This window comes from Pecten maximus, chromosome 11 (genome assembly GCF_902652985.1).
Source record: "Pecten maximus chromosome 11, xPecMax1.1, whole genome shotgun sequence".
Classification (NCBI taxonomy): Eukaryota; Metazoa; Mollusca; class Bivalvia; order Pectinida; family Pectinidae; genus Pecten; species Pecten maximus.
In genome coordinates, this window is record NC_047025.1 from 839,455 (window position 1) to 864,434 (window position 24,980).

Genomic DNA, 24,980 nt, shown 5'->3' on the forward strand with positions numbered 1-24,980 from the left:
TACTTACACTGTTACTAGAGCTGATGTTGTATGTACTTACACTGTTACTAGAGCTGATGTTGTATGTACTTACACTGTTACTAGAGCTGATGTTGTATGTACTTACACTGTTACTAGAGCTGATGTTGTATGTACTTACACTGTTACTAGAGCTGATGTTGTATGTACTTACACTGTTACTAGAGCTGATGTTGTATGTACTTACACTGTTACTAGAGCTGATGTTGTACTTACTTACACTGTTACTAGAGTTGATGTTGTATGTACTTACACTGTTACTAGAGTTGATGTTGTATGTACTTACACTGTTACTAGAGCTGATGTTGTACCTACTTACACTGTTACTAGAGCTGATGTTGTATGTACTTACACTGTTACTAGAGCTGATGTTGTATGTACTTACACTGTTACTAGAGTTGATGTTGTATGTACTTACACTGTTACTAGATCTGATGTTGTATGTACGTACCTACTTACACTGTTACTAGAGTTGATGTTGTATGTACTTACACTGTTACTAGAGCTGATGTTGTATGTACTTACACTGTTACTAGAGTTGATGTTGTATGTACTTACACTGTTACTAGAGCTGATGTTGTATGTACTTACACTGTTACTAGAGTTGATGTTGTACCTACTTACACTGTTACTAGAGCTGATGTTGTATGTACTTACACTGTTACTAGAGCTGATGTTGTATGTACTTACACTGTTACTAGAGTTGATGTTGTATGTACTTACACTGTTACTAGAGTTAATGTTGTATGTACTTACACTGTTACTAGAACTGATGTTGTATGTACTTACACTGTTACTAGATCTAGAGCTGATGTTGTATGTACTTACACTGTTACTAGAGCTGATGTTGTACCTACTTACACTGTTACTAGAGCTGATGTTGTATGTAGTTACACTGTTACTAGAGTTGATGTTGTATGTACTTACACTGTTACTAGATCTGATGTTGTATTACTTACACTGTTACTAGAGCTGATGTTGTACCTACTTACACTGTTACTAGATCTAGAGCTGATGTTGTGTGTACTTACACTGTTACTAGAGCTGATGTTGTACCTACTTACACTGTTACTAGAGCTGATGTTGTACCTACTTACACAGTTACTAGAGCTGATGTTGTATTACTTACACTGTTACTAGAGCTGATGTTGTATGTACTTACACTGTTACTAGAGCTGATGTTATATGTACTTACACTGTTACTAGAGTTGATGTTGTATGTACTTACACTGTTACTAGAGCTGATGTTGTACCTACTTACACTGTTACTAGATCTGATGTTGTATGTACTTACACTGTTACTAGATCTGATGTTGTATGTACTTACACTGTTACTAGAGCTGATGTTGTATGTACTTACACTGTTACTAGAGCTGATGTTGTATGTACTTACACTGTTACTAGATCTAGAGCTGATGTTGTACCTACTTACACTGTTACTAGATCTGATGTTGTATGTACTTACACTGTTACTAGAGTTGATGTTGTACCTACTTACACTGTTACTAGAGCTGATGTTGTATGTACTTACACTGTTACTAGAGTTGATGTTGTATGTACTTACACTGTTACTAGAGTTGATGTTGTATGTACTTACACTGTTACTAGAGATGATGTTGTATGTACTTACACTGTTACTAGATCTGATGTTGTATTACTTACACTGTTACTAGAGTTGATGTTGTATGTAGTTACACTGTTACTAGAGCTGATGTTGTACCTACTTACACTGTTACTAGATCTAGAGCTGATGTTGTGTGTACTTACACTGTTACTAGAGCTGATGTTGTACCTACTTACACTGTTACTAGAGCTGATGTTGTATGTACTTACACTGTTACTAGAGCTGATGTTATATGTACTTACACTGTTACTAGAGCTGATGTTATATGTACTTACACTGTTACTAGAGTTGATGTTGTATGTACTTACACTGTTACTAGATCTGATGTTGTACCTACTTACACTGTTACTAGAGCTGATGTTGTATGTAGTTACACTGTTACTAGAGTTGATGTTGTATGTACTTACACTGTTACTAGAGCTGATGTTGTATGTACTTACACTGTTACTAGAGCTGATGTTGTATGTACTTACACTGTTACTAGATCTGATGTTGTACCTACTTACACTGTTACTAGAGATGATGTTGTATGTAGTTACACTGTTACTAGAGTTGATGTTGTATGTACTTACACTGTTACTAGAGCTGATGTTGTATGTACTTACACTGTTACTAGAGCTGATGTTGTATGTACTTACACTGTTACTAGAGCTGATGTTGTACCTACTTACACTGTTACTAGAGCTGATGTTGTACCTACTTACACTGTTACTAGAGCTGATGTTGTACCTACTTACACAGTTACTAGAGCTGATGTTGTATGTACTTACACTGTTACTAGAGCTGATGTTGTATGTACTTACACTGTTACTAGAGCTGATTTTGTATGTACTTACACTGTTACTAGAGCTGATGTTGTATGTACTTACACTGTTACTAGAGCTGATGTTGTATGTACTTACACTGTTACTAGAGCTGATGTTGTACCTACTTACACTGTTACTAGAGCTGATGTTGTATGTACTTACACTGTTACTAGAGCTGATGTTGTATCTACTTAAACTGTCAATGCTACTTGTCCTGAACAAGTGAATAGATTTTAATGAAATTTGGTCTGCATTATTAGGAGAGCTAATGTTATGATAATAATCTCAATTTTCTGGGAATAAAATACATATTTAGCAAGAGGCTAATCTTCACATGGTCCTTGTTAGTAAAGTATATTTGTTAGTTAAACGCTACATATATATCATGCACAATAAGCAGCAATGAAGTTATATTATAGTTATCTGTATTTATAAATATTACAAAATACATCAGTCTCATACATAAGTATTTTGTCAGTTAAATTGCAGGAGCCTTATACTTACTAATATAGCAAAGAAACAAAAGCTGACATAATTATATATGCAAATAAAGCTTGATATTCCTTCAATTTAATCATTGTTACATACAAAGATGTTAAGCCATATGTATGCTATGAAATTGTTTGACCTGTAAGATAATTATTGCAAACTTTGATAAATTTGTTTGAGTAGTCAGTAAGGGTAAGTAAGCTTGATTTAAGGAAAATAAAAACTAATAAAGGATTCCTCTCGATCTTGTCTTGTTTGTATAAGTACATAACGCCATAGTTTGTAGGTGCTTTATAGCTAGCAGCTTCAATCCTTGAGGAATTTTGATCAAACTTCATATATATCTCGGACAAGTTTGAATTTCAGGGATTTTGTGTCAAGGTCACTGTTATTATTGTTAAGGGGGCCAGTAGGGGACATGTTTTGCTTTAACAATACCATGGAATATGCTTGTTTATGGACGGCAGTGTATATATATGTACCTGTTGTACAAATTGTGCATTCCTAGCTCCCTGTGTTGTAGACTTCAAAAGTTTATAAATGAAGATTGTGACAATCAGATTCTCCATGTGACAAATGAAGGGAAGTAAGACAATCCATCTGTTCTATAAGTGTTTGACAATCAGACTTTGGCAGTGGCATTGTCCTTACTAAAGCTAAGTAGTAGCAGTCAGCTAGCCCAATTTCTAAAAAGGAAAAATTGTGAGATGACCAAGTTTTGTATTAAACTATAAAAGATCAAAGGCTGTAGAACTTAGAACAACAGACAGGTATAGATCAAATTTTGTAGTGAAAAACACAAAATCTTGATAGATTATAAGAATTGGTGACAAATGCTGTTGTCAACATTGTATCAATCTAATTATTACACCAACAAATGAACAAAATATTTGTACAGTGTCCTAATTAATTATGATCACTTATATTAGACCGAAAGGTACATACAAACAAATATAAAAGCTGAGCAAGATAGATTTTTTTGTCAGAAGGCAATAAATTCCACCTTACAAAGAGTTTGGTGATAGTGTAAAGATATAACTTTTGAACAGTGTATGAAAGTATATATGAAAATTCCTTAGACAATTAGTCTACAGAAAATTGAAATCTCATAGCCCAAGTCATTTTTCCATAGACCCATTTCGTAAACACATATTGTTGAAAGTAGCATACTTATGTCACGACCATAGGACCACCTTTACTTTTGAAAACTGTTTGGAGATTGATGATTATGTTATGTATGTGACATTTGGAGTTTGGCAATCTTGTAAAGTATGTGGCATTTGGAGGTTAGTGATAGGGTAAAGTATATAACTTTTGGAGACTGATGATTGTAAAGGAATGTGACTTGTGGAGTTTGGTGATAGTGTAAATGAAGTATACAACTTTTGTCAATAGTCAACAGTCTATTTTTGGTTTTTGTTCATACTTGCTTTTCATTGGAGATCTAACATGTATAAAAATATATAAATTTTATTTGAAATTCTATGTTCATTCGTTAAAGTTTATGCCTTGATGTCAAATGCTGTTTTTTTGGACTTTGACATTTTTGAGAGTCAATTTGCAGGGATGAGGAAACTTATTGGATGCCATTATGAAAATATTCTTGTATGTTAATATTTTTTTGAAAAATATAAAGTACAAAAATGTACTTTATTACACAATATAATGAGAAATAGAAAATTACCTAATGATGTTGAACTTCGTGCAATAAAATGATAAAGGTACTGGTGTGTAAATATGCTAGTCTTCTTGTTAAATTGAATATTATCTATAAAATCATTTTATATACAGGGCATAATATCTAATTTAATAGCTGTAGAGAGGTATTAGTTGGAGATGGCTGTATCAGAAAGGAGGAATCATATTACAGGAGTCGCACAGGTCTTAAAAAACCCTTAAATTGGATGAGTTTCTTGAAAAACCCTTAAATTGGATGAGTTTCTTGAAAAACCCATGAAAATGACATTTAGCCTTTAAAAACCCTTGAAAATCAATACAAGTCCAAGAATAAAACCCTTAAATTTCTGAAAATTGTGTTTTTCATCTGTGGTTTTCATATCAAATGTGTTTCTAGTTGAAAATGTGATGATTGTAATATTTATACTTTTTATCAATAGAGCAATCTTATTTTTTTGGTAAAATTCCGGATAATTTTACCTAGGTTTGGTTCACGAGTTTACTCTATCCGAACTGAGTCAGTATGGTGCTTGCATAGCTCTGGGTTCACTATTTAGCCCTTAATTGTTTTGAAAAAGTCTTGGAAAAACCATAAAAACCCTGTGTTAGAATGGTCTATATGTTGAACTGGTATATAGGTGTAAAACTGCAGGCAATGCGACCTAAATTAAAGTGAACTTGTTATTTCCTGTCCTTTTTTAACATTAAGTGTTTTAAGGGCATAAACAGGGAACATAAAAGAGACCTGCCTGAGCAACCTTCTTGCTCCTCCATCTTAATTTTTAATCCGACTGTCATGAAATTCTTTCACAACCATCAACTTGTGTACTAGTGTGCATATCAACTACCTGGAGTCAAAATGAGGTAACTTAACGTAAATAGAATTTTCCACATTATCACTCAACAATATTATTTTATAATCCAAGTGATAAGACACTTTATTCACTTATTCACAACCTTAAAATGAGGTCTTACTATAGGTAGAATTTTCAACATCTTCACTCTATTGACTTTATTAGCTTAAGCCTGGCCGAAAGTACCAAAAGTAATCATTGCCATAGTCGTGTCCTCCGTCGTTGTCGACTTTGACTTTTTCAAGAACCAAGAAGCCCAGAGACTTTTAATTGATATTGGGCCTGTAGCATGGCTACCAAGTTTGTTCAAATTAATGACTTTGACTTTTATTGAAGGTCATAGAGGTCAATATGCTAAAATGTTTTAATGACATCTACTCAGTAACTGAGATGCTGTGAGTTACCTGATATTTTGCCTGTAGCATGCTGGGTTAAAGGGCTACCAATCCTGTTCTTTGACCTACAAGGTCACAGGGGTCAATCTACAGCATTGATATTCAAATGAATTACCTTAATATATTTTTCAAGCTAATAGCCACTTCTTGGATTAATGCCAGGTGAGCAATACAGTCCCATTGGGCCTCTTATTTTAAATCTGATTGCCATAAAACTTTGTACACTTTTTCATCACCTCAAAAATAAGGTCATCATTACTACAGATAGAATTTTCAATTTTCAGCATCTCCACTCAACTGACTTCATTTTAAGCTCATCTGGCCCATTATCTGTCATCATTTCCTTTTAATTGCTACTTGTCCTAAATGGATTTTAATGAAATTTGGCCTGGGACATTTTTGGGCAAAGGAAATCCACTGTTTTATAACCGAAGGGTGTGGAGCCCCTTGGACCGGAGGGGTGGGTCCAAATAGGGGAAATTTATATAGCAAAAATTTGGAAATTCTTTTCTTTCTGAAAGTATTACAGAATTTGGTCCACAATGTTGGGAGAGGCAACTGAAACAGTATGAAAATATTTGTAATATAAATTTTATATGAGAGTATTTTGCCATGATTGCTGAAATATCCAGATGAGCAGGCCGTCTGGTACCTTATCAATCTGATTGCCAGGAAACTTTGTTCAGTTTTTCATCATCTCCAAAATGAGGTTATATACTGTTACTATTGATAGAATTTTCAACACCCTCACTCTTCAGACTAAAATATGATTGCCATGAACTTTGCACACTTTTTGTCACCTCAAAAATGAGGTCACTGCTATGAAGGTCTCCATTTATCACCTCAAAAATGAGGTCACCATTACTATAGATAGAATTTTCAATGTCTTCCACTCTACTCTACAGACTTCTTTTTTCATCAGATTGCCTTGGTAGCTGTATACACTTGTACACAATAATCACCTCATTTACAAAAAAAAAAAAAAAAAAAAAACAATTTAGAAAAAGGAGGATTGGAACTTAAAGCAGGATGAGGCAGTTATTATGTCAAATATGGTACTCCGTTCAGGAGAGTACCGTGTACTCCATAAAATCATCATTCTTTAGTACAGTATTTGATAAAAAAAATGGAGTAAAAAAAAAAGATCTTTATCAAGTTTTAACAAAAAGTATGTGAAGTCCCACTTAAGTGTGAACACTGGGCTTTAATCACAGGATTTATAGACTTAGAAAGAATTATACATTTTGTTTTTTCTCGAGTGCTTTACAAGGAGAAAATTTATTTTGCTTTTTCTGAAGTGCTGTACAGTGTGGAATGTTTGTTTAACAGAACACATACTTAATGACATCTTTTTGATATCGTCAGTAAATTATAGATTGAAAAGTGCAGCCATATATTATGATGTATAGATATTGTTCTTGTAAGAGCATGTGCTGTTTCCTATTCAATACTGAACAAACTGTGGACAGAAAAGCTTAATTTCTATATAAATTATAGATACATGTTAAATCTATGGCGTCTGTATTGATTGGAATATGTCTGAAAACCTCGGCAAGTCTATAGAGCTAGACAGGGAGGGCAGCAGCATACTGGCTGCATATGCCTGCACCAGTAGATATATATATATATATATACACACCGTATATATATATACACGGTATATAGACTCAGCAGGGTGCTCTTCCTCTTGCATGTTACAACAAAAAATGAAAAGCAATTGTCAAAAGGTTAAGAAAATTAACTGGGCCAAAATGATGGATTACATTAGTAGACTAAAATGTATGTAGCACTTTGTATAATATGGTTCCATAGCACACCTGCCTGAGTGTCTGCTAGCCAAGGTCACCAGAACAGGTATACTACTCTGTCTTAATGTGTACCAAACCAACTAGCAAATTAGCTTGCAGACATAAATTACAGTTTTACATTGGTCGTGAGTTTATTTATTAGTAAAAATATGTCACCTTTCCATTAAAAAACTTAAACCTTGACCTTATTTGAAACATAGCATTATGAGATTATAATTTTTTTCACATTCTTTAAGCCTAAAACAGTATACATTATAGATAAAAGCCCCAGGTTATCTGAGTAGCAGTTATACAGTTGGAATTATGCAACTCAGGTAATATGTATTAAAGTGACAAGGTTTTTTTTTTTAATCAGGATTTTTTTCAAGAATGATTGAAAATGGAATTTTTTTACTCATTAATTATAAGAGCAATTAAACAATTGGTATGCTTTCCAAAATTTAAGTTGATTTATAAAAATAGAGAAAGTTAGCTGCATGTATCTCTTGATTATTTGCTGAGTTTATTACAACTGAACAGTCAGGGTCATTTTGAGGTGGGATTTCTTTGTAGTAGCTGGTGGCTACCTCACTGAACATAATATATGGGAGGCCTATCACATGCCATTAAGATCATATTAGGGTTAAGTGTCTTGCTCTCCCAATACTATCATGACAATCACATGACAGTTTCCTGAGATACACGAACTTCACCAATTGAAGCTAGGATGAACAATATACCTCAAATGTCCACCTGAGTTGATCAGCCAGATGCTCACCCAAGTTATCTAAGGTTATAATCCCCCTAAATAAGTGAATGATGTTGTAATTTGGGACTGATGTCCAACGCACAAAAAAAGATACATAAATATCATAGAGAATGGCACCAAACTCCAATAACGAGAAAATTACTTAGTTCCCTGGCCCAAATGTTCGAAACTACTTTGCTTTAACAGGGAATGATCCATTTTCATCATCACTGTTGAGATACATATACAGGAGTATGTCTAATGTGAATGGTCAATTGAATGTAGACTTGTGTCCTCCGAGTTCAGAAAGGTGTGTTTTAGATGTAAGTGGTCAGTTGAATGTAGACCTGTGTCCAAGTTCAAAAAAAATATATCCGAGGTGAATGGTCAATTGAATTTAGACCTGTGTCCGAGTTCAGAAAGGTGTGTTTTAGATGTGAGTGGTCAATTGATTGTAGACTTATGTCAGTTCAGAAAGGTATATGTCCTGTGTGACTGGCCACTTGCTGATAAACTTGTGTAAGTGATCCATTGTGGAGAAACGTGTATATGCAGTGGGCGGTCAAGTGGTCTAGACTTTTGTCGGTGTGGAAAAAGACGTCCAGTGTGACCTGTCAATTACCTAGGGGATGATAGGTAACGAATTAATGGAGATAACAAGGAAAGTTTTTGTCTGTCCAAGGGGAGACAACTTTGTCTGAATAACATACATGGAAGGTTTTTGTGTGTAATGATTTGTGAGGGGCTGCTGCAGTAATTAATTTATATGGAGAAATTATCAGTCTGGCGTGATGTGTCTGTCTGCTGGTGTGATTCACTGGTCAATGACTCTCCAGTTCCAACAATTTGTGATGAAGTAATTACCAGACACATTTAGACTGTGTAGGTACATGTCAATTGATCTGTTTAATCGGTATGAAATAAAGATCTGTTAGAGTATGACCTTTTATGGTCACTAAGGACACTAAGGTTTTGAAGCATTAGGAAATAAAGAGAGATACTACGCATACACACACAAAAATCTTCCCTTTGTACACCTATAATTTCAAATTTTCAAAAATCATCTTGATCTCAGTCAGTGTCTCAATCCAAAGATCAGAAGGCTTTTAACATTATATCGGATGTATATATTTGATTTTACTTACCTAGTAAATAAACAAAGTATGGAAGAACTAAAAAAGACTCCTTAGAAATCAACAAAATATGAAAAAACCAAAAAGGCCTCAATTGTTTTATGGCAACAACAGCCCAGTGACATCAAGAAGCCAAGTCAAATGTTGTTTTTACAAGATAAGATACTCAATAATAGCTTTTTAGGAATAGGTTGATGTTTTATGATGGACCGTTCAATGGTAACTACAGGTTAATACCTTAACATGGTAACTAGGTTATATACCTTAACATGGTAACTAGGTTAAATACCATAACTTGGTAACTAGGTTAAATACCTTAACTTGGTAACTAGGTTAAATACCTTAACTTGGTAACTAGGTTAAATACCTTAACTTGGTAACTAGGTTAAATACCTTAACTTGGTAACTAGGTTAAATACCATAACTTGGTAACTAGGTTAAATACTTTAACTTGGTAACTAGGTTAAATACCATAATTTAGTAACTAGGTTAAATACCATAACTTGGTAACTAGGTTAAATACCTTAACTTTCTAACTAGGTTAAATACCTTAACTTGGTAACTAGGTTAAATACCATAACTTGGTAACTAGGTTTAATACCTTAACTTAGTAACTAGGTTTAATAGCTTAACTTGGTAACTAGGTTAAATACCTTAACTTGGTAACTAGGTTAAATACCTTAACTTGGTAACTAGGTTTAATATCTTAACTTGGTAACTAGGTTAAATACATTAACTTGATAACTAGGTTAAATACCTTAACTTGGTAACTAGGTTAAATACCATAACTTGGTAACTAGGTTAAATACCTTAACTTGGTAACTAGGTTAAATACCATAACTTGGTAACTAGGTTAAATACCTTAACATGGTAACTAGGTTAAATACATTAACTTGGTAACTAGGTTAAATACCATAACTTGGTAACTAGGTTAAATACCTTAACTTGGTAACTAGGTTAAATACCTTAACTTGGTAACTAGGTTAAATACTAGTTTTACCAAACATTATTTGGCAGTGTTATGGCCCCTTGATTAACGGAAAAAAAGTGTTTTCCATTATTTCCGTGAAATTCTCCCACAAATATTATATGAATATCATCAAACTTCATAACAGTGTCATCACCCCTTGATTTATGAAAAGCATTTTCATTAACCATTCTCAGTCAGCAAACTTAGGAACATGATTTAATGTATTAAGGCCTAAAAGCTCAGCCAAATTTGTGAAACATCTAACTTCTGTATAAGGCTTTATTTTTTTATTGAGTTTCAAGCAATGAATTATGGCTCAAGAGAATTTATCATTCTGTTGAGCTATACTGACATGTTAACTCCTAACTTCAAAAATGTTTACCTACAATATGTCAAGAAAGCAAAGGATATAAATTCCATGAATTTGCTTGTTTTTTTAGTTTTCGTTTTTTTTTCTTTTATTCTTTTCATTAAGACTATATAACCTATAGGTCTCATGTTATATAAAAAAACATAACTGAAATTTTAATCTTAATAGAAAAAAAATATTTTTTTGAAAAATACATGTAGCCTACATGTATTGATACCATCACATAATGACTTACATTATTATGTACTGACATGTAAAACCAGAGTTTGAACTATTACTAGCTAAAAAATTATTGTTTTTCTAGAAAAAAATGCTTGTTCGAACTATCTGTGTGTTTGAATAACCGAAGGTTTACTGTATATATAATTATATATCAAGTGAATTATTGCGGTTCCAAATAAGCAGGCTGGCGCAAAAATATCTACCTGTCTATAAAGACCATTTCTGGTGTCTCCCTGCAGTGGTCATTATAGGCAGGTTTGACTATTCATTTTACACTTTAGTTGGTAAGATTTGATATCTTTGGTTATATAGGCACATTAATTAGCTTAATTTCCTTTAATGTAAGACTGGTTCATCTTTAAATATTTTCTATTTCAAAGTCTCTAATTTTATTGTATTTTGTATTGTATTTTGATATTTGTAATTGATAATTTTTTTATATTGATTGAAGATGCTTGATTTTCAGTATACTGTACTTAAATAGATTTGTCATTAGATCTGTGAAGTGTTGCTCCAAAACATATTTGTTTTATAGCCTAGATTTTCATTGTGTAGTAATTTACTGATTTGATCTGTTACAGATAAATGCGTATTTTACTGTGCTGATTTGACATGTTTGACGTCGGAGAAACTCCTTTGTGACAAAGTCTACCACTGTGCAGACCGGTCCGATGAGTCCAACTGTCCAAGCCTGCCCCTTCAATCTGACGGTGCTTATCAGTGTAAGTCTCTCCTTATCTTACCCTTACTTCTGTAAGTTATCTCATTTTTATTTACTTTATTGTTTTCTTTTTATAAGCCCATCAACTTTGGCAAAAGTCTTTAGTGGTCTTTTGTCTGTCCGATGTTCGGGGCCGCGGTGGCCGAGTGGTTAAGGTGTCCCGACACTTTATCACTAGCCATCCACCTCTGGGTTGCGAGTTCGAAACCTACGTGGGGCAGTTGCCAGGTACTGACCGTAGGCCGGTGGTTTTTCTCTGGGTACTCCGGCTTTCCTCCACCTCCAAAACCTGGCACGTCCTTAAATGACCCTGGCTGTTAATAGGATGGTAAACAAACCATCAAATTTGACGAAAGTCTTATGGTCTACTGATCGTCCTTTCATTCGTCTATCCGATGTAAGCTTTTGTTAATCGAATAACAAGGTTAAATGCCTTAAGGGCTAGGTCAAGTTCAAATGGCATTTTGCCGGACGTTCATTGGCAGAGAAATGGTCCCTTGATTTACGGAAATTTTTGTTTTCTGCTGTTTCCATGCCATAACTCCATCAAATATTACCCTATTATCATCCAACTTAGTAACAAGAGTTATTGTCCCTTGATTTATGGAAAACTTTATTTGTCATTTAATAGCTCGCCTATTTGTTAATCAATATATAACTTGATGCACAACTTTTTTTTATGAATGAGGGATAAGAGTTCTACTTCAGTCCTATATGTGTCAAATTCCATCCAGGGCTTTTTCTGAGGCCTTTTTTGGGCCATTAATGGGGCCCTATTCTCAATTGAAATTATTTCATATTTAAGCCAAATTCCCAAAATTTGCAGTTTACTCCTGGAAAAAATCTTTCCCTATTCCCCAATTTTCTTCCCAAGATGATATAAAAGGTCCCCATCCCAAACCAGTGAGAAAAAAAAACTCTGCCATCTATTTATAGAGTTATGCCACCCATAATGGTTTCATGCAATCATAACACCATCCACATATGACTTAAGATGATGTTTGGATGTTAAATTCCCACAACCAGTCAACCAGAAACAAAAGCATGATGCTTTTCTTATGGTGACCATGAAATTTCTAAATGACACCCTTCTAATTAAGTGGGTGCAGGCGACACATCCACTTCTGTGGAATTCTAGTGAAGGTACATCAACCTGTTTTTGCCAGGAATATGATCAGTTGGCAGCTTACTGTAGGAGGAAGAAAGAGAGAGAGAAAGAAAAACAAAAAAAAACAATAGCACTGCAAGACAGGTGAACAGAGAAGATAACTGGGAAATATCAATAACTACAAACTCTCTGATGCCAAGGGGTTTTGAGCAGCGATAATAAGTAACACTGGAACATTGATAAAAAGAGGTTAGCAATATTGATAACAAAAAGCATGAATATAGTGATAGTCGAGTACCACTATATCTTAAACATTAATTGGTCTGAACATTGTAATCTACCCAAAAGCTTTTAAGATGTGAAGTTGTAGAAGGCAATATTTTTTTTTCCATGTCATAGAATTGCTTGGTCTGACATGTGAATAATCGGGAAGATCAGAGAATATTCTCTAGTTGTACACCTCCTAGACAATACCGAAACACATGATTTCAACATGCACTTTACCATTGAATTCGAATGTCAAAGGCTAAGATAAGGCTATTTTTCTTCATGAACAAACTGTGAAAGTGATATCCTTCATTTTACTGTTACTCAGGTACAGAGGGAGTGCTGATGTTTTTGGTAGGGCATCAGAACCTGAAACAGTTTCAAGAAATCAAAAGAATATAAGGTTAAGTGATCATTGGAAAGATATGCAGATAGTCAATTGAGGTCATTTAAAACCAATGATACCATCTGTCTTTAAGAGCTGACTAATTTCATGCAGTCTAATATAAGATCAAGGTCATTGGACCAAAAGTCAAGGTCAAATTTTGTAACTTTTCACTGATGAACAATTTGATGTGGCATTATGAAGTTGGTCTGAATTAAAAAAATAGTAATAAAATTATCTGACCAAAAATTAAGGTAACTGGGTCGAAGTTCAAGGCCATTTCAGTCAAAGACAAATTTGATCTCTGACAAAAGCCCTAAATTAGATAAAGCAAATTAAACTTTGCATATGAGTATTATACTGTTATATGGAGGTGGAAGAAAACAAGATTCACATTATAGTACATGTTGATGTATAATGTATATTTCTCTTGATTTTGAAGTCTAAATGTCAAGGTACCAGTCATTGGTGAGCTAGATAGGTACCAGGCATGGTTGAGCTAGATAGGGAAATAGAGGTAAATTCTTTAAATCTCTACTTTAAATCCTGAATGACTGAATGAATTTCGCTGAAATTTGGCCTGGAGCACTATTGGGCAAAAGAGATTGAATATAGGATAAAGGAAGGGTGTGGCTAAGTGTGGCAACATTTGATTTGAAGCGTTGTTTGGAAGTCCAGCTCTAAAATAATGGGAAAATATATACATACTTAAATATCCAGGTAAGCGATGCAGACCCTCTGGGCCTTTTGTTGTTAAGAAATAGCATACTCAGAGGAAATTTACAATTATGTTGCTTTAATGAGGTAAAGAATTGTGTGATGAATAACCTAAGTTTCTTTTTTACATTTTCTATGTGATGAATAACTGAAGGTTTTCTATAATTTACAAAGTGTATAGTTTAAGAATAGATTCTAAATCAAAAGTCTGATGTACAAAGTTGCCCTATTTGCAGCTAGAAGTAAAGTATCAACAATTGGATTATTGCAGTACTGGAGGAATATAAAAGTAAAAAAGAAACATATGTGTAGCATCGAGCTACCTATAAAACTATAGTAGCATTTGGTCTAGTACATGGAGGTGTTTCTGGTGGTATTTCTGTCTGCAGAGCTTGATACTGTGCTGAGACTGGCTGATGATGCGTCCCTAATATGTCTTATGATAATCTAGGGAAATCAGTACAGCTCTTGTGTTTTTATTGTCTTGAATTTCGTAGATAACACATATATAAAGCAGTACTGTGATTTCTGGGGGGAATTTCTAACATCCTACAAATCTAATGCAATCAGTGACAAATTTTCCTTTAACAGACGCACAAACTATATTGTCTTAAATTGTCTTGTTTTTCGTCTCAGCTTCTGAAGCGGAGACAGCTCTAAATGAGGAAAATACAGACATACTAAAGAGAAATAGATGTAAAAAGTACAGATACAGTGATGGGGATTAAAATTTATGTATACGAATTCACATTTGTCTGGAAGAGACACCTCTCCATAAACTGTTATGTTAGTCCTGATAGACCAATCAAATCATATCTGAAATAATGTTCCATAAAGCACTAGGAGTAGAATTTAGTAGCTAAACATTCAGACGGTAAAGGGGAGCATTCCGCTGATATAATAGAGCTTTTGTATTGCTTGGCATTTGGATGGAGATCGAGGGTGAGCATTCGGCTAATACAATAGAACTTTTGTATAACTTAACATGGAGATCGAAAGTGAGCATTCGGCTAATACAATAGAACTTTTGTATAACTTAACATGGAGATCGAAAGTGAGCATTCGGCTAATACAATAGAACTTTTGTATAACTTAACATGGAGATCGAAAGTGAGCTTTCCGCTGATGAAATAGAGGGTTTATATATAGCTTATCCTTTGGATGGAGATAGACTGGGAAAGTTTTCCGCTGATGAAATAGAGGGTTTAAGTAGCTTGACATTTGGAAAGAAATTGAGGATAAGCTTTCCGCTGATAGAATAGATGGATGGAGATCGAGGATGAACATTCTGCTAATAAAATAAAGCTTTTATAAGGTTACCTGAGACAAAGTAAACTTTTAAATTAAGAAAAGGGCTTAATTGAGGAAAAATACAGTGCTAAACTTTTAGACTTGGGGAGGTTCTTATTTGAGGATAAATATGGTATTAAATTTTCAGACAAGGGGTCTCGAGGGTTCTTATTTGAGGATAAATACGGTACTTAACCTTTAGACAAGGGTAGGGTTCTTATTGAGGATAAATATGGTACTAAACTTTGAGACTAGGGGAGGGTTCTTATTGAGGATAAATATGGTACTAAACTTTGAGACTAGGGGAGGGTTCTTATTGAGGATAAATACAGTACTTAACCTTTAGACTAGGGTAGGGTTCTTATTGAGGATAAATATGGTACTAAACTTTGAGACTAGGGGAGGGTTCTTATTGAGGATAAATACAGTACTTAACCTTTAGACAAGGGTAGGGTTCTTATTGAGGATAAATATGGTACTAAACTTTGAGACTAGGGGAGGGTTCTTATTGAGGATAAATATGGTACTAAACTTTGAGACTAGGGGAGGGTTCTTATTGAGGATAAATACAGTACTTAACCTTTAGACAAGGGTAGGGTTCTTATTGAGGATAAATATGGTACAAAACTTTGAGACTAGGGGAGGGTTCTTATTGAGGATAAATATGGTACTAAACTTTGAGACTAGGGGAGGGTTCTTATTGAGGATAAATACAGTACTTAACCTTTAGACAAGGGTAGGGTTCTTATTGAGGATAAATATGGTACTAAACTTTGAGACTAGGGGAGGGTTCTTATTAAGGATAAATACAGTACTTAACCTTTAGACTAGGGTAGGGTTCTTATTGAGGATAAATATGGTACTTAACCTTTAGACTAGGGGGTAAATTCTTTTTAAGGATAAATACGGTACTTAACATTTGAGGATAACAAACAAGGTTTATTGGACAAATCATGTTCGTCTTTTCATTACCAAGAATATTTCATTGATGACGTCACAATTAGTGTATTCACATATGTAATACATATACATTATTTATTACAATTGGGCAGATCCATTTCTTTTTTCTTTTCTAATTTCCAAGGCCAGCATGCAAGCATCTGTTAAAATCAAGTGGAAACCTAAAGCAGGCTCACTCTCAATATTTATTGACAAATGGGAATTTGAAACTGAAACCGCTTCTTTGAACAGCAAAACCATAAGTTGGCCAAACAGAATTATGACATTATGTTGACAAATGGGATTATGACAAAAACAAGACAGAAACAAGTTTTGCAGACATTAGAACCATAGATGTTGCGAGATGTGCATCAGTAAACTCCATGGAGAAAAGTCATATGTTTCATTTCCTCGGCACAAACTCTCAGAAGTTTTACATGATAAAGCCAGTAAAGAAATTTAATTTGCAGGAAAATAAAATTGGTTGGGATCAATGGATGTGTCATCACTTGAGCCGAGAAATCAATGACGGAGTCCTAACTGTGGTACACCGTATAAATCCATATAAGTATCAGGTTGTGTCTATAGCCTGCAGGGTGCAGTCAACACAATTTGTGCAGCAGGATATTGTGCAGAGCACAGTCAACACAATTCTGCATCACAATTTTGTGCAGGGACAGTTTGAAGACAATCCTGCATCACAATTTTGTATAGGGTACAGTCAGCACAAAATCTAATTTTTTGCAGAGCACAGATAATAATTCTGCTCTATGATACAGTGCATGTTGCAGTTAACAATATTGTCCAAAGGTTTCTATTGTCCTACCAAAAAGGGTGAAATGAGAGTGAAGTCCATAGATGATGTAATGCCTTCTAGTTGAGGACTGAATGAGTCTGCCTGATCAGAGACATTAGATATGCTGTGCTCTACCATGGTATCTTTAAGCATTGAACTGCTTTCAGTTGGAAGTTATGGGCTGATGAATGCCAACTGGACAAAGGCAAATTCATCATGAACCGTGTCATCAGCCCATAACTTCAAAATGAAAGCAGTTCAATGCCTATATTTACATTTGACAATGATTTTTAAAGACTAAATCCAGGAATTTTCCTCCGACATGAATGAACAAATTATTATCATCATAGGCGGAACAGCCTTTTCAACAGCCATCTTTCGTTATTGCCGACGTGACAATTATGACATCACTATAATAATGACGTCATAATAAAGATTTGGAAGTTATGGACTCGTAACCTTCAAGTGAGCTTGGTAAAGTTATATAGTGGGGCTGCAGTGTAAATGTTAATATATGGCAATGAGAAGTTTACCTTCATTTACTGGATGCTGTGTGGTACCACAGTATCTATGGCAATGAGAAGTTTACCTTCATTTACTGGATGCTGTGTGGTACCACGGTATCCATGGCAATGAGAAGTTTACCTTCATTTACTGGATGCTCACAGTGCTCAACCATGGTATCTATGGCAATGAGAAGTTTGGATGAACTCATCCTTACCACCATTTACTGGATGCTGTGTGGTACCACGGTATCTATGGCAATGAGAAGTTTGGATGAACTCATCCTTACCTTCATTTACTGGATGCTGTGTGGTACCATGGTATCTATGGCAATGAGAAGTTTGGATGAACTCATCCTTACCACCATTTACTGGATGCTGTGTGGTACCACGGTATCCATGGCAATGAGAAGTTTGGATGAACTCATCCTAACCTTCATTTACTGGATGCTGTGCTCTACCATGGTATCTATGGCAATGAGAAAATTGGATGAACTCATCCTTACCTTCATTTACTGGTCTAATATCACCATTATTCAAATCACCTTGCATCAATGGTCAGTCCGTACATCGGCTGTCTCTTGTCCGTCCATCCGTAAACATTCCTTATTTTTTGAAAAGTACAGGAGCCATATTCATGTGTAGATTCCACTTGGTGCCTAGTTGTGTCAGTTTAGTTTTGATTTTTGATCAGAAAAACAAAATGGCCAACAGGCAGCCATCTCTTGGATTTTGAGAATTGAAGTTTGTTATTGCTATTTCTTGAAAAGAACTAGAGGGGGGGGGGTCTCATTCTTCACATGTAGGTTCCTTTTGTTCTTGTTATCAGATTGCTAAGAGGAAAAAGAAGAAAAGAGGGGGGAAATATAGATAAGGATCAGTCTGACATAGAACCAATAAAGATCATTCAATGGTGGGCACCATGATCCCTCTGAGATCTCTTGTTGAGGATTGTTACCCTATAGATATAATCAAACAAAACTTTCCATTTCCATGTGTGTGATTGGAGGTATTTTTTGTGGTTTCTAGAATGTCCTTGATATTTGCTGAATGCAGTACATGTAACATTTTACTGAATAGGTTTGGACTTTTGGATATTTTTATGACTTTAATGTTGTCTGGAGATTTAGGTGCAAGTTAATTTCTTATTTTTATTGTATCCTCAGAGAAATTTAAAGATGTGCTTGCTCATGGATTCTGTATCAGTTTGATACCCACCCCCCCGTATGTTTGAGGTCTTGAATATTGTTTATTTTCTCCTGTATGTTTGCGGTGCATTATGACGATGGTTAGTGCCTTGTATAGAAAGTCTGTAGCACAAGCTCCTTTTCGGTTAATGATAATGATACAACTGAATGTAAATCAATCATGAAATATCCACCGATAAAGATTGGCATTACTCTGTAAATAGCCTATCCCTTTTGCTGGCTTGTATTTCTTCTTCAGAGATCTCTGATTTCTTCAACAAGTACACAGATTATTATTTACGCACAATACTATCTGAATATTGCAAACCCAATACAAACAATCACCAAAAACCTATTTATCTTGATTTGAATGAGTTTTTCATAAAGGTAATTATTTCTGCCCCTTATGTAATCTAGCACTTTGATCAGATGATCAGCATGCAACTTCAAAAGAATTTTCACGTATGCATTTCAAAGATTTCTCTTCAATTTTAATCAGAGATGGAAATGTTCCGCCGATCAGCGGATTTCCGCCAATTTGGCACCAATTTTGATCATTTTTGAGATCAATACAGAAATTAAGAAAATTTCAGAGGGGTGTTAGCCTTGATTTTTTTCCCCCGTCAGATTATTGTTTTGTCATTGTAGAAGTTTTTGTTTGTATTATAACATTTATAGACGTTTTGTAAACCACACTTGCCTCTTTGTTTGTATTATAACATTTATAGACGTTTTGTAAACCACACTTGCCTCTTTGTTTGTATTATAACATTTATAGACGTTTTGTAAACCACACTTGCCTCTTTGTTTGTATTATAACATTTATAGACGTTTTGTAAACCACACTTGCCTCTTTGTTTGTATTATAACATTTATAGACGTTTTGTAAACCACACTTGCCTCTTTGTTTGTATTATAACATTTATAGACGTTTTGTTAACCACACTTGCCTCTTTGTTTGTATTATAACATTTATAGACGTTTTGTAAACCACACTTGCCTCTTTGTTTGTATTATAACATTTATAGACGTTTTGTAAACCACACTTGCCTCTTTGTTTGTATTATAACATTTATAGACGTTTTGTAAACCACACATGCCTCTTTGTTTGTATTATAACATTTATAGACGTTTTGTAAACCACACTTGCCTCTTTGTTTGTATCCATTTCCACAAAAATATTTTGTCTGCTAGTGTATATATAGGAAAGAAAAGTAGACAAAGGGAGATAATACGTTGTGGTAAACGCTTGAATTTGTAATATTTTTTTCAAACGTATCTGACACTGAAAAATATACCTCGGGGTTGAATAAAAATGGCAAAGCTCTTTCAAAACCCCTGAATTGTGACCAGATTTAAAAAAAGCAAATGGACTTTGACTGGATTGTTTATGTAATCTATTCAGTTATATAAACATTGTTTTGCTGCATAAATGGTCTGTTTTAAAACAGGTATTACCCTTAAATAATATTGGCATAAACTCTACGCCTTCAAGGGGCTTTGCCCCCCAGACCCCCTGAAAATTGCTGTCTATGCTAATTATGGAGCGAGTAAATTATAAGGGGTCACTAAGGACCAAATAAGAGAAATATGTAACAATGTTTTTTAAAAAAAGACTATACCTTTCCAGTGACCCAGTTAGTGTTTGGCCCATTTTCGATAATTACTATACGAATGTTGGTGTAATTGGGCCAATTTTGGTAAAACCATACAATACTAAACGAATGATTGTGTATGGCCCGATTTTGGTAAAACCATACAATACTAAACGAATGATTGTGTATGGCTGATTTTGGTTAAACCATACAGTACTATACTAATGTTGTTGCATATGGCAGTCCAGTGAAAATGTTAAAATGATTTCATTGTCCAGCGATAAGCTCACCCTTACATCGAGCTACAAGTTTATGTATGAAACTCCTCGGTCTATTGCAGGATAAGAACAGCACCTGTATTAAATACTGATTCAAGATGAAGAAAACAGAAACAATTCAGATAAAATTATTTTTATGTCTTTGCATATTTGAAAAATGTGAGTATGTAAAATGAAACATTCCTTTTGGAGTTTAACATAAATTCTGATGTTGACTTGGCCTGTCATGTTGCACTGTCCTGCCTTGATTGACCCCAATACTGAATCAGATGTTGAGACCTTTGTGGTAGTCACCTTGGGAATATGTTGGGGTCAAGGCCATCTTCCTGTGAAGCTTTGTCTTAACCGTCACCCTGTCATTCCTTCACTGCCCAGTGTCACATGGATCCTGATCACATTTCACAATATTTCTGGTTTGATTTTTTTTCCCATGTAGAATTTGACCCCAAGTATCTTGTTTACATTGTAAAGCCTGACACATTGTTAAATGAATTCGGTCATTATCTTGGACAGGTGTGTGGACCCTGACCTCAGAAGAAGATTGTCTGCTATTCTGTCGTTCCTATCTTTTCCAACATTTGATTTTGAACCTAGTGTTTCAGGGCTTACAAGAATTGTTGTTCTTCTTTTTTTGTGTTTGTGTGATAGGCTGATAATATACTAAGTATATATATATGTTTGTCACTGTATGTTTAACTTGTTTCTGAATTTGACCTCCATACAGGGTTGTAGGTTGCTAATTGCCCCTTTCCTGCCCCCTGTGGCATATGTTTGTCCCCTCCTGACCCCCGCCATACATAATGTATACACACCCCATCTTTCTGTTTTGTGATGTCCTATTCTTACCTCTATGCTGTGTTCCCCCTGCCTCTTGTTTATTATCCCCTGCCCGTCCCCTATCCTCCCCCTCTCCCCTCCCCGTCCCCTCCATGTAATGTTTACTTCTCATTCTGTTGTGTATTGTTTACTCATCGTACACTGTAATTGTTGTATGCCTTTCCATGTATCTCTGTAGTGTCTCAGACTCTCACCCTTCTATTTTGATGTCTTTTCCCCTCTTGTCCCCTGTTTATCCCACCCCATCCCTCCGTTCTGTTATTTCTTGTCCCCTCTTGCCCCCTGTTTATCCCCTCCATTCTGGTGTCCCCTGTTCCTCCCCCTTCATTCTGGTGTCCCCTCTAGTCCCCTGTTCCTCCCCTCCCACCCCTCCATTCTGGTGTCCCCTCTAGTGCCCTGTTCCTTCCCCTCCATTCTGGTGTCCCCTCTAGTGCCCTGTTCCTTCCCCTCCATTCTGGTGTCCCCTCTAGTGCCCTGTTCCTTCCCCTCCATTCTGGTGTCCCCTCTAGTCCCCTGTTCCTTCCCCTCCATTCTGGTGTCCCCTCTAGTCCCCTGTTCCTCCCCCTCCATTCTGGTGTCCCCTCTAGTCTCCTGTTCCTTCCCCTCCATTCTGGTGTCCCCTCTAGTCCCCTGTTCCTTCCCCTCCATTCTGGTGTCCCCTCTAGTCCCCTGTTCCTACCCCTCCATTCTGGTGTCCCCTCTAGTCCCCTGTTCCTTCCCCTCCATTCTGGTGTCCCCTCTAGTCCCATGTTCCTACCCCTCCATTCTGGTGTCCCCTCTAGTCCCCTGTTCCTTCCCCTCCATTCTGGTGTCCCCTCTAGTCCCCTGTTCCTACCCCTCCATTCTGGTGTCCCCTCTAGTCCCCTGTTCCTTCCCCTCCATTCTGGTGTCCCCTCTAGTCCCCTGTTCCTCCCACCCCTCCATTCTGGTGTCCCCTCTAGTGCCCTGTTCCTTCCCCTCCATTCTGGTGTCCCCTCTAGTCCCCTGTTCCTCCCACCCCTCCATTCTGGTGTCCCCTCTAGTCCCCTGTTCCTTCCCCCCTCCATTCCGGTGTCCCCTCCTGCCCCTTGTTTATCCCCCTCCATTCCGGTGTCCCCTCCTGCCCCTTGTTTATCCCCCCTCCCCATTCTGTTGTGTGATAGCCAGACAATCATTACAGACATGACCATTGATTTGGTGGAGGCCTGTGAGGTCAGGGGAGTCAAGCCTACAGGTTCATGGGTAGGTCAGTAGCACAGAGCTGTTTTATGTAAAAAGCTGAATGTAGAGAGAAGGTTTGGGGATATGTGTAGCAGGGCCAACAGACAGTGTGTGTAAGTAGTTGTAGATAGTATTGTGTACATAGACCACTAAATATACACAGACAGTACACACACCGCTATATATACTGTTTAATCTATTAAACTATTACAAGTAGTCTGTGCTTGCAGTTTGTCAGGTCACAGATAGGTGATGTTTATTATAAGAAATGCTCCAATCACTAAAATAGGCCTTGTAGGAAATGTAGTTCTGATCTTTAGAGTGTAATACTGTAATAATGATATCCAGTACACTAAAGGGCTGAAGACAGCATGTATATCATCTCATCATATAAATCTTGTACAGATGGCTGCAAGGATATTTCATAGCAGTATAACAGATCTTAACACATGGTACTTATAGACAAATGTGACTGATGTATCATTCATGTGAACTTTACCTGATAAACAACATGTATGTTGAAGCTGTTATCCATTGGACTAATGCATTTTTTGAAATTATGACTATTAAAAAAGAGGTACTCGAATATTGAAGTAAATATATTGTAGTCTGGTATATACCATATCTAGTGTCTCCCCCCTACACAGGGCGGGTTGGTATATACCATATCTGGTGTCTCCCCCCTACACAGGGGGGGTTGGTACAGTATATACCATATCTAGTGTCTCCCCCTACACAGGGCGGGTTGGTACAGTATATACCATATCTAGTGTCTCCCCCCTACACAGGGCGGGTTGGTACAGTATATACCATATCTAGTGTCTCCCCCCTACACAGGGCGGGTTGGTACAGTATATACCACATCTAGTGTCTCCCCCCTACACAGGGCGGGTTGGTACAGTATATACCATATCTAGTGTCTCCCCCCTACACAGGGCGGGTTGGTACAGTATATACCATATCTAGTGTCTCCCCCCTACACAGGGCGGGTTGGTACAGTATATACAATATCTAGTGTCTCCCCCCTACACAGGGCGGGTTGGTACAGTATATACCATATCTAGTGTCTCCCCCCTACACAGGGCGGGTTGGTACAGTATATACAATATCTAGTGTCTCCCCCCTACACAGGGCGGGTTGGTACAGTATACCATATCTAGTGTCTCCCCCCTACACAGGGCGGGTTGGTACAGTATATACCATATCTAGTGTCTCCCCCCTACACAGGGCGGGTTGGTACAGTATATACCATATCTAGTGTCTCCCCCCTACACAGGGCGGGTTGGTACAGTATATACCATATCTAGTGTCTCTCCCCCCCCCCCCCCAAAACAGGGCGGGTTGGTATATATCTTCAACATTCCCGGGACCTGTTACCTGTATAGCTAACAAGTATGACATTCCCCAGACCTGTTACCTGTATACCTAACAAGTATGACATTCCCCAGACCAGTTACCTGTATACCTAACGAGTATGACATTCCCCAGACCTGTTACCTGTACCTAACGAGTATGACATTCCCCAGACCTGTTACCTGTATAGCTAACGAGTATGACATTCCCCAGACCTGTTACCTGTATACCTAACGAGTATGACATTCCCCAGACATGTTACCTGTACCTAACGAGTATGACATTCCCCAGACTGGTTACCTGTATAGCTAACGAGTATGACATTCCCCAGACCTGTTACCTGTATAGCTAACGAGTATGACATTCCCCAGACATGTTACCTGTACCTAACGAGTATGACATTCCCCAGACCTGTTACCTGTATAGCTAACGAGTATGACATTCCCCAGACATGTTACCTGTATATAACGAGTATGACATTCCCCAGACATGTTACCTGTACCTAACGAGTATGACATTCCCCAGACCTGTTACCTGTATAGCTAACGAGTATGACATTCCCCAGACCTGTTACCTGTACCTAACGAGTATGACATTCCCCAGACCTGTTACCTGTATAGCTAACGAGTATGAAATTCCCCAGACATGTTACCTGTATAGCTAACGAGTATGACATTCCCCAGACATGTTACCTGTAGCTAACAAGTATGA

The 24,980-nt window shown here is 36.5% G+C and overlaps 1 protein-coding gene across 1 annotated transcript in view; it reads left to right on the forward strand.

The window, feature by feature from the left end:
- LOC117337226 overlaps window positions 1-24,980 on the forward strand; it is a 162,269-nt gene that overhangs the window by 113,509 nt on the left and 23,780 nt on the right. Inside the window, exon 4 of the mRNA XM_033898095.1 lies at window positions 11,675-11,815. Within this exon, the coding sequence (XP_033753986.1) occupies window positions 11,675-11,815 (141 nt within the window). The remainder of the gene's footprint in view (window positions 1-11,674; window positions 11,816-24,980) is intronic.